Source organism: Orbicella franksi, chromosome 1 (genome assembly GCF_964199315.1).
Source record: "Orbicella franksi chromosome 1, jaOrbFran1.1, whole genome shotgun sequence".
NCBI classification, from domain to species: domain Eukaryota; kingdom Metazoa; phylum Cnidaria; class Anthozoa; order Scleractinia; family Merulinidae; genus Orbicella; species Orbicella franksi.
Genome location: NC_138145.1, coordinates 16,335,723 through 16,346,560, shown reverse-complemented (window position 1 = coordinate 16,346,560; position 10,838 = coordinate 16,335,723). Strand labels below are relative to the sequence as shown.

Genomic DNA, 10,838 nt, shown 5'->3' with positions numbered 1-10,838 from the left:
CTTCTTAGAACAGAATGCCAGACTTCTACCTTTTTTTCAGTTATCAACTTGAGAATACTGGCCTTTTTAGACCAGTATGCCGGAAGATATTTACACTGATATGCACAGTCACTCAAAAATGACAAGGTTGATTTGTTATAATGCTTCCTTCTCCAGCAGATGAAAATAATTGCCAACTGTGCCATGACCATCTCATATAGCTTTAGATTGCCACTTCTGAAAATGTTGTACTGATAAAAGATGATAGGCACAACATGTTCAAGTAAGTGCAAAATTGTCACAAATTCATGTTGCTTGCAGTTTGCAAACTTTTCCAGAACTTTTGCTCTTACAAGTTGCCAACCCACTAATGCAGCAGTCACACATAGTGATGTTTTAAAGGGTTTTGGTTTAGATGCCAAAGTGCCTCCAAAGACACTTGAAAACAGTTTATCAAAAAAAAATTTGAAATTTGAAACAACATCTTCATAGGCATTGAGGCACACATGAAATGGCCCTTGCTCTGGTATTATTCCAATGCTGGGATTCCATCCACTTGCTATTAGCTCTTTGGGATAGTACCATCCTGGCCAATCAGCAGGTAGTGGCAGAACATACTTCTTGCTGTACAGCTGAAGTTCAGGGTATTTATTAAGTTTTTGTAGTTGTCCATGCTTTTTAGATCTTGTTCGAACTCATCAATCAACATACATGTCTCCAGTGTCTCGAGGTCTTGTGTCGTTGGATCGGAGTACACCCTGAATAACAAATAAAAATGTTGTTGTTGCTGGCATTTCTATAACTATTGTTATTCTTGAAATGCCGATTTCCAATAATTTTTGGTTTATTAAAATTGCTGTACGCTGATGATATTCACTCTTGAAATTTATAACAGGTCACTTTATATTCACAAACAGGCCACTGTTTATAAACATTATAAATTATACTAGCCTTAGTTCTCGCAGTGCTGCCTGTAGTCTCCCTGGGTCAATGCTTTGCATATTTTGTGGTAGCTGGTCCAAAAACTGGTTTTGCATATTTATTAAGGCATTTGTTAGTATTTCCAGGACAGATGGGACATGTATTCCACCAAGGCAGGTCTTCTGTTGGCCATTTACATTGATCACTACTTGTCTGTGTAAGGATGATGATGGGCGGGGTACTGCACTGACTGTGGGATGCACATCTGTTATACAGGATGCCATGTGTACAACATTTGTCCTAACAAGTTGTGCTGGTGTATGAAATGAGTGAATGTTGTGGAAGTCATCAACCATTAAGACCATGAAGCATGTCAGCTGATGGGAAAGACAGAGTGTAAAAACCATAATTAAGTAGTTAATAGAGTGGTTTTCAATTGAGTGACTTAAACCAGAACCAAACTACGGTTTGACAGTGGCTGACTTCAGTAATGTAGTCTATTATTATTAGACTACATTACTGTACTCAGCTGATTTCAAACCGTAGTAAACGCAAAACCAAAACCAAATTAATATTGTCTGATTACTTTCCACACTCAATTGAAAACTGCTCTATTAATTTTAATATATTATTCTAGACAAAGACAAGAAAGAAAATTGATCAGCCAAAATGGCTTTTTTTTTTTCAATAATATTTTTTGGTAGTGTGCATGAAGCCATTTGTTGATTAGAATTGCTTATTTATTTGCAGACTGACCTCATTTACTCTCTTCAACTGTTGTGATATGTAGTTGGCATGATCTTTAGCAAGGTCTGCTTTTAACTGCTGCACGTTCCTAGGCGTGGTGCTGTATCCTAAAATCTGACCAGCAGATAGGCCTTGCAAGGACATGCCACAACTAGCTGCGTATAAGCCACTGTCCTTTTGCAGTGTAGATGTTTTTTGTGACCTGTCATGTAGGTAAAAGTAATTTGCTTCCATTGTTACAACCCCTATGAACAATGAATGAAAAACAATTTTCTTACAGGTAGCTCACTTCATTTAAAGTTTGTTACCTAAAATAGGCCATTATGTGGAGTAGGGACACCACTCTCTGCTCTTGCATCTCTCTCCTTCTATTGGACAAGCTTTTCCTTCCACTTAAACAGTTAAGGATGTCCTCAAAGAGTCCAGGGCTATTTTTGTCTGTAAACTGTTTCATTGCCTCTGGATTGTAAATTTTCTGGTCTGGGGTGGTTATTTGATGTCTGTACAGGGCCTTTTGAAATGCTTCCAACTTCTTTTCAATTGTTGACTCTGTAATAGAAAAATCAACCATGACAAAAATTAAAATATTTTTATGAGAAGTATAGAGTTTTTGTTATGATGCTAAATTTAATTCAAGCAGCTTCAAAACAGTAAAAACACCTTTTATCTCTGCGAGCTGTTGTGTTGCCACATGAAGCTGTGTTTGCAAGGTGCAGCACTTTTTTGTCTCCTTTCTGAGCAACAAATTCATTTCCTCCGATGACTTCTAGGAGGAATGCAACAAGAGGTTTGTTATTTCGAACTGATTTTACATAGCTGACATCAAATAAGATACAAAATTATGAGAAGTACCTGTTTTGGCATGGGTGAGGTGTGATGGAATGTCACATCAGTACTTTTTCTCTGAAATCATCAAAAGGAACTTATTTGTACCGGTTTTACATTTGCATGTCACAAGAAACTCGGAAATATGTGCCACTCATTTTAAAGGGCGTTCTTATTGTAACCTCCCAGTAACCATACCTTTCGAGGAGGGCTGTAATCTTGTTCATCTTTAAACAATTGGTCTGCGTTTTTCCTACAACTGGAACACCATCGCACACCAGGACGGTAACCACTCGTAGTACGTCCGATGCGGTCAAACAATTCATAAAACCTCGCTGGTATGTTGGCTGAAATATCAGTTGAGTGCACAGGAAGTGGACATGCACAAAAACCATGTGCTTCGCGGTTTATTCTGGTCCAGTGTCGAGTACATGCCCAGCTGTTCGTAGTGCCACCGACATACCTTGCTATTGCAGCATTGAACCTCCGCATTTTCCCTTTGCATTCCTCGCCTTTTCTGGTTTTTCTGTGGTACCAACAGGTCCGCTCACCGGAAGTTTCCGTGAACATTAAACTCATTAACATAATCTGCAACACGAGCCGCATTTTCGCGGCACGAACTCCGACTTCGCGGCAAAATTTCGATGAGTGTTCAAGGATGGAAGTGTGGTGTTCAGGAGATATGTTTTAGAACTAATATCGACCGGTCTTAAAGGAAAGTTTCAAGCTTAACCTTTTTACTTACTCCTTAGCCCAAGCAAAAACTCTCAGCGCTCTTAAATTTTTCAAAAATGCCGCCATTTTACGTATACGTTGCTATGGTTTTATGTTGTCTTTCCCAGTTTCTCGGCGCGCACGAGTGAGCATGCGCAGTCGTTTTTCAGCTCTGTCCATTGGATGGGCATCCTTTTAGCAGCGCGCGCATTTTTGTTTTGTGCCACACGCTGGACACGCTGTTGCTAGGTTACACAAGTATTATTTCAGTTCAGGCTTCCCGGTGTTTTGTTGGGTTACGTCTCAGCGATGATCTAAACATTGTGATAATTTTTGTCCTGCAAAATGGTGTTTGACGTCTCCAATAAGGACTTTCCGAGGATTTCAGGTAGAGGAACGTCGTCGAAAACGTGGCAAAAGTCCAAGTTTGAAAAGCAAAGGGAAGAGGAGGTTCTTCGAAATGCTCACGAGCGAGGCTATCTACGAGCTCCCACCGTGAATGATATTTTTGACAGCATCGGTGAAAAATGCGATCTAGAAGACATCAGCTACCTGAATATGAGCAGGATTTGCCTTCATACTGTACAAACCATTGACTTGTGTATGAGATTGAGAATCTGCGTATTACATTCCAACTACATTTCTTCGTTTGATTCTCTGTCTTTCTGCCGAGATCTTGTTTACTTGGATTTACATAATAATCAGGTATTTTTAATCTCATTTATACGATTTATTTTACTTCTCTATGTCATATTTCCTATTGATTGTGGGTTATTACTGGCTCTATTAGCTGTGAAAACCAGTAATACTTAGGCTTGGCTAAGGAAGTAGAAAATATTTCTGTGTTTGCACGTTCAATTGATCCCCTGTAGAGATCTAGAGACCTACTCTGAGGTCCGTGTAGGTTGTATGATTGGCGTTTACTTGTCTTTCAACGTTTAGTCGACAAGTAATCTTAACTAAGAAACTATATACAGTAGTCTGAAGTGTCATCTGATCGGGGGTCAAATTTTTCAGATTGCGTCAACTGATGTCTGTTGATCAGTTTGTGAAGAGATACAGTCTAGCTACGTAGCTAACTTAAGCATACTCAAGATTATGACTTTATTAAAAATATTTTCTAAAGCATCAGTGGGAGATACGATTGCCCAATGAATTGCTTGCGGCTCGGTACATTTCGCTGACCCCCAAGTCCATGGACTACCATTATGGACTACCGAAATGAACTACCTAAATGGCCTGCTAAATGGACTACCTAATTGGACTGCTAAATGGACTACCTAAATAGACTACCCACATGGACTACCTAAAAAAGAGAAATTCCAAAAAGATTGTTTTTTTCAGACAATCTGCAGACGCATACTGTTGGAAAGAATAGTAATAAAACTATCAATGTTAAGCCCCAGGGTGAGGGGAGGGGGAATTGACTCTACAGGCTTTCTGGGTAGGGATTTGACCCATTGCTTGCTGCACTGGAGATCGAGCTGTCCAGGTTTGAGCCAGCTGGCTGAGGCCCTGGTAGGGTAAAATTCTAGCATAAGACAATGACAGGGAGGTTAATAAAATGATGACAAACAACATGATTTGTCTTGAAATTCTGAGAGTATTTTTGTGAAGACTTTCCAAAATTGTGTCTGAAAAGGTTTGAAATTCAGATGGGCTACATGCTCAAACCCCGAACAGGGCCTCCTGGCTAAGGTCATTGCAATGTGCTCTGGGCAAGAGACTTTTTTTGTACAGTGCCCCTCTTCTCCCAGGTGCATGATGTGATGCAATGTATATGTTGTCACAGTTGTGATGGCCATTTCACATGCACATATGACATCCAATAGTTATAGACCTGTTTAGTCTCGGTAACATATCTGCCTAGCAAAATCTTCTCTGTCTGACTGTTGACTACCAACCTTATCTACTACTTATGGAAATCTGTGACAGTTTGCATGTCATATGCGTGATGGTTTCTAGTCTAGTCCATGATGACATGACATGACTAGATCCACTACAAACAATCAATTCTGTGACAACTAGACATTAAATTCACTCAAAAACGTTTAGATTCTCAGTTGATAGTTTGTAGTTATCTCTGTGACAACTAGATACAGACTAAGCTTACAAATCTATAAAATTTATAGTTCATAGTCAAATCAACGATGACAGAAAGGTGGGATCATGTGTACTAAAGGCATCCGGAGTTGAGTGTCAATCAATACCCTTGATCGCCCTCTGATCAACAGTTGATCGATATCTCGATCAACACTTGATCAACATCTTGACTGACATTTGATCTACACTAGGTTGACACTCAATCAACATCTTGATCGCGAGTCGGTTGATGTACCGCTGAGTGTCCACTGACTCACATGTATTGATCAACCAAGATGTCAATTGATTGTCAACTGACATGTCGATGGAGTATTGATCAAGTGTCAATTGAGGGTATGGATCGAGGGTATTGATCAACACTTGACTGTGGATGCCTTTAGTACACATGATCTGAAAAGTGAGCAAAGATCCTCTCTTGCATCAACCAGAGATGAGAACAACTTGGAATCCCCAGGTCCCCCCCCCCCCCCCCCATAGATCTACTGCTAGTCACCCCTTATTTACATAAATTTTTGGGTTCTATGAGTTTAACTGGACAAATTATATTTCTGTTTGTGTCACCCAGCCTCAACCACTAAAATTAGTCACAAAGATCCTGAGTGTCTACCTACAGCAGATTTAAATGCAGTCTATTGCTATAAATTTGCTACCCCAATATATTTGACATTAGATTTCTTTAGAAGGCTAAATCTGATACCTTTTGTCAACAGATTGCAAAACTGCCTGGCCACAAGTTTTGGGCATCGCTCACTGAACTCAAGGTTGTTTTTCTTCACAACAACAGTATTTCTAAACTTGCTAACGTGAACTATATGGCTGCTTCTCCAAGCATTTCTGTACTGACTCTGTATAACACCCCACTGAGTCTGAAACCAAACTACAGACATCACTTGGTGAACAGTTTGTGGTCTCTGAAATCTCTGGACTATTACGTCATTTCTGATGAAGAGATAATAGAGGATTCGTCTTTTGGTGGTTGCTTTGCACCTCTACAGCCAACTTTTTATATCAATGTTTCTTGTTCTCTTGCAAAGGCAAGTATATACACAGTGAATTTTCATGCTGTTTTAGTTGTAACTTGAAATCAGAACCCCCTCACTCTTTAAGTGGAGCAGACTATCAGCTTGGAGTGGTCCAGAGGTTTTCTCTTGTCTTTCAGATTACAGACTTTGATAACTCTATCATTAAAGAATCATGGGCTGATCTTAAAGGACATCTAGTTTAATAACTTGTATTCTTAATTCTTGACCATATTTGTGATCATTATAAGCTCACAAAGCCGTTATTGATTTTAAAAGTTTTGATTAAGTCACCACACATTTTACTTTACAGAAAATTGTAAATGTGCAGTTCCAGAAAATATCCATACCCACCCCGAGGAAGGTTAATGGAGATCCCAAAGGGAAACGGGAGGGGAGTTCAAAAGCCAGAAGTTTTAAAGAAAGTCTTCGGATCGAGTGGCTCGGGTTCGAGCCCTGGTCGGTGACACTGCATTGTGTTCTTGGGCAAGACACTTTACTCTCACAGTGCCTCTCTCTACCCAGGTGTATAAATGGGAACCGGCAAACTTAACGCTGGGGGTTCCGTGCGATAGACAAGCATCCCATCCAGGGGGGAGTAGAAATACTCCTAATTGCTTCATGCCACTGAAACAGCCAAGCACTGGCCTGATAGGCCACTTGGCTCCTATGCAGACTTTACCTTTATGAAGATAAACCAGAATTTTCTGGGCGATGAGGGGTTCAGACTAAAAAACTTTCCGCAGGAGGGGTATGGATATTTTCTGGAACAACACAATCTGAGATACCGTAAATCCTTGAATTAGTGCCCCCCCTTGAATAAACACCCCCTTCGAATAAGCACCCCTCCTATTGGCCAAAATTTAAAATAAGCGCCCCTCCTCAAATAAGCACCCCTCTCTCCTCCCCTCCCCCTCATTTTGTGGACGGGTACTGAGACAACAAAGGATGTATAGTTTTCGTCATAGTATTAGATTTGTACATTGTTTCAGTTTGTGAACATGTTAAGTACTTACAGTGCCACAATTTAAACTCTAGGATCAGCTTTTTATGTTGATGAACAACTTATGTTGTTGTTTACGTGTAGATGATGTGTTAAAGAAAATGATCATGTCAGGTCATTTTGGAAAAAATGAAATAAACGCCGCCCCCCCCCCCCTCCCCTCCCGCTAGATTAAGCGCCCCCCTCGAATAAGCGCCCCCATTTTCTCCTAAATTTGAAATAAGTGCCCCAGGCACTAATTCGAGGATTTATGGTATTATAACCTTTGGTAAAGACAGGTGAAAGATAAAAGAAATAAAAACTGAGGGAATGCTGTCTTGATATACAGACAAATTCTCAGCACTGTATTCAGAAAAATGCATTACAGAGTTCTAAGTATTCATATATAAACTGAGTATGAGGTTGCTCTGGATTAGATTATGGTTGAAGAGTCTGCTTGCAGCCTAGAAGTGATAAGAGAAGCACTGTTTATTTTAGCAAACATTGACAAACAGATATTTGGTTGTTGTTGTTGTTGTTGTTGTTGTTGTAGGAGAGCACATATGAAGAAGCCATGAAGGAAGTTAATGGGCTCCTTGCTGAAGTAAACAGAATTCAGGCAAAACACTGCCCTGTTTTGATAATCCAGCGTTATATCAGAGGACATTTGACCAGGATGAGGTTTAAGTTCATTCAAGACATGAGAATATGGTGAGTGCAATGATACTCAGCATTATGGTAATTTGTTATTGGTATACTAGGTAAATAGAGATCACTTGGACAACTTATACCAAACAGATACTGATTGATGAAATATATAAATAACGAGTTCCAACTTTTGTGGTTTGAATAATAGAACATGATATTTCACTTTTCCTGCTTGTGAGGCATGAAAAAACAACTGCAGTAAAACCTGACCAGTAAAGACTCTTGCTAGATGGTTCACCTTGTAAAATCTGTTATATCACTAACCAGTCAGACAGTGTGTTAATTAATTAGTTCCAAGCCCTGAGCTCTTGGTCAACAGGGATGCGCGTGGTTAAGACAAGATCTTTAAGACTGATTCGAGCTTTTTGTTGTTCGTGGTTTTTACCCGCTTTCTACACGCTTTTCTGACAATTGTATACAGATTCATTGCAAATGGTATTTATCAGTTGTTTTAACCAGTTCTTTTTTCATTGGTTAACAGGGCTGCAGTCTCAATTCAGCGCTATTACCGTCACTACAAAGGGTACACAGAAGGAGGTACCCTACCACCGCCCACGTCTCCAGTCCCTAGCCGATCCAACTCGGCCCTGACTCGATTTGATTACGAGGCCTATTTGCATGGGGTGAAACCTGCCTATCCACCCAGCCCTAGGGCTTCCCCGGGAAAGATTACAAGAAGACCACGAAGTCGCAATGTGTCTATTACTGTGGAGCCCATTGGTAGCATCACGGAGGAAGGCGATAGGAGGACAGAGGGAAGGGTCACCACTTCCCCAATAGAAGATCTTGAGTTGACAAGAAATGAAAATTTCCCAGTCAGAATCACTACGAGAATTAGCTTGAACCTTAAGAAGCTCGAAACCAGTACTTCTGACGTCATCAGAGCTAAAGAGGAGGCCGTGACTATTCGGAAGAGCCTGGGTCTTGTCAGTCTCAAGTCCAGGAAAAGTATGATTGAAAGTCGCGAATCGATGCGTATTAAGTTGGCGACGCAAAATAGCATCAGGGTGAAAAGCCGGGAACTTCAAAAGGAGGAACAGAGAATGGAAGAGAAGGAGAAAAAAAGAAAAAAACGAGACCGCGTTGGAAAGTACACGACCGTGCAAGTACTTCTTGGGCCAGTTGTTGACACGCACCCGCGTACCGAGTGTGAACCGAGTGAGACCGAGGGTGAACCGAAGAAGCTGCGATTTCGATTGTCAGGACTTCGCGCTCCGATTCAAATAGTCGACCCTTTGCGAGAAATGCTGATTTCCAAGCAAGAGGCTGGAAAGGACGTCAGAGAAGCGGCAAGGGAGATAGAGAGGAAAGCAGCAGAGGAGCCAAGAAAGATTGCCATAAAACGACAGACGGTTACCACCGATCAAAGGCTTTTCATTCGCACCCACGGCACAATGGGCTTGGCGTGCTTGCGAGCTGTTCAGCATGCCTACAGGGAAAGAGAACGTGCTGATGTTGTGTCTTCAAAAGCTGTCACTGTAGCGCAGTTAAGAGAAGATCGAGAACAAGCTAAAGAACGCATGAAGATATTCAAACAGGAGTACAAGGAAGCCTCGTTAAGGAGAAGAGTGCGAGATGGTGTAAGGACCGCTGAAGCACTGAAAGAACGACAAGCCAAGGAGGTGACTGAACATGAACGGCTGTCCACAGCACGAGCTGTTACGGCGGAACAGGTCAAGTCCAGGCGAGCGGATTTGGCGTTCTTAACGGACTTCCACTGTCAGCATACGTCCATCTCGAACGCGCTACAACGTCATGATCGAGTCTCACAGAGAGACGAGCGAGTGCAAGAAATCGAAGAGACCGTGCGAAAGGAAAAAGAAGTTTCCCAAGACCAACAAGCTTTGGTGCGTCGCTACATGGAGCACAGGCAGCTGTTACGTCAAGCGGAGACTGCCATGGCGCGTGCTGAGCTCAACACGCATTTGACGCGGGAAGCCAATCAGCGCAAGGCGGCGGCGAAAGAGCGCGTGGCACAGATAAAGGCGCGAAATCAGGAAACCCAGGAGTTTTACTCGCCGACGGTAACGCATGCGCCAGCTAAACTCCCGCCTCTGGCTGTTGTGTCGCCAGAGCAAATGAATGTTTGGAATGACTTGGAGAAATTTGATTGGACGCCTGTATGTCATGATCGTTCCTATTCTGAGCCTTACGGGAGAGTGGTGTCTTCGAGAAGGCAGCGTATGTACTCGTTAGAACCCACATATGGCATAGCATGAGGCATGAAAACTACCTTAAGTTTAGAGACTTGTAGCAATATGTTACTTAATAGAGGTGCTTTTTTATTTTTTATTTTACTGCAAACAATGAAGTTTTGAGGTTGAAAAAGCGCGCATTGTGTTGCATGCAATAATCTCTAAAAATACATCAGATCGTGGTTCGTTTTTTGCGACTTTTCAGATAAGTTCTCAATCTGGTGATGTGTAATAATTAATACCCAAGAGACAATTTCCAACATTTTTGTTATTAATTTATTCTGGGTTGCTAATCAAGGACGTTCAGCGGCGCAGACTTGACGGTCTATTACGCAACTTGGTACGATCGGTGAATCTAAACCGGCTCAAAACGTTTTGATCTCGAGCAAATTTTAAATGCCATAATTTATTTTTTACCTTTTATCCAAATCAGAATAGATAGTAGAAAATGAACTTATTGAATAGATTTAAATGAGAATATTTATTTAAAGAGACCAGGACAAAGGTGTTACGTTATCAAATGATCAGTGTTACAGAGTAAGAATTCAGAGTGAAAGATCGTTAATATAACCTGATTGTAACAGATGTTTGAAGTTAATTAAAATTCTACTAGGTTGATTCTCGTGTAATTTGGCACGTGTGAAT

At 41.1% G+C, this 10,838-nt stretch overlaps 3 protein-coding genes across 3 annotated transcripts in view; 1 reads left to right on the top strand and 2 right to left on the bottom strand.

Moving 5' to 3' along the window:
- LOC145493163 (uncharacterized) overlaps positions 1-10,838 on the bottom strand; it is a 35,608-nt gene that overhangs the window by 1,986 nt on the left and 22,784 nt on the right. The gene's annotated exons all lie outside the window — the stretch shown is intronic.
- On the bottom strand, positions 657-3,320 carry LOC145493186 (uncharacterized). The gene is made up of 3 exons (XM_081472608.1): positions 2,500-3,320; positions 2,308-2,413; positions 657-2,196 (listed from the first exon to the last, which is right to left on the bottom strand). Exons 1-3 carry the CDS (start codon positions 2,509-2,511, stop codon positions 1,952-1,954), a joined length of 363 nt encoding a protein of 120 aa, XP_081328734.1. The 5' UTR covers positions 2,512-3,320; the 3' UTR covers positions 657-1,951.
- LOC145493001 (uncharacterized) lies at positions 3,464-10,822 on the top strand. The gene is made up of 4 exons (XM_081472407.1): positions 3,464-3,891; positions 6,000-6,323; positions 7,844-8,001; positions 8,480-10,822. Exons 1-4 carry the CDS (start codon positions 3,532-3,534, stop codon positions 10,215-10,217), a joined length of 2,580 nt encoding a protein of 859 aa, XP_081328533.1. The 5' UTR covers positions 3,464-3,531; the 3' UTR covers positions 10,218-10,822.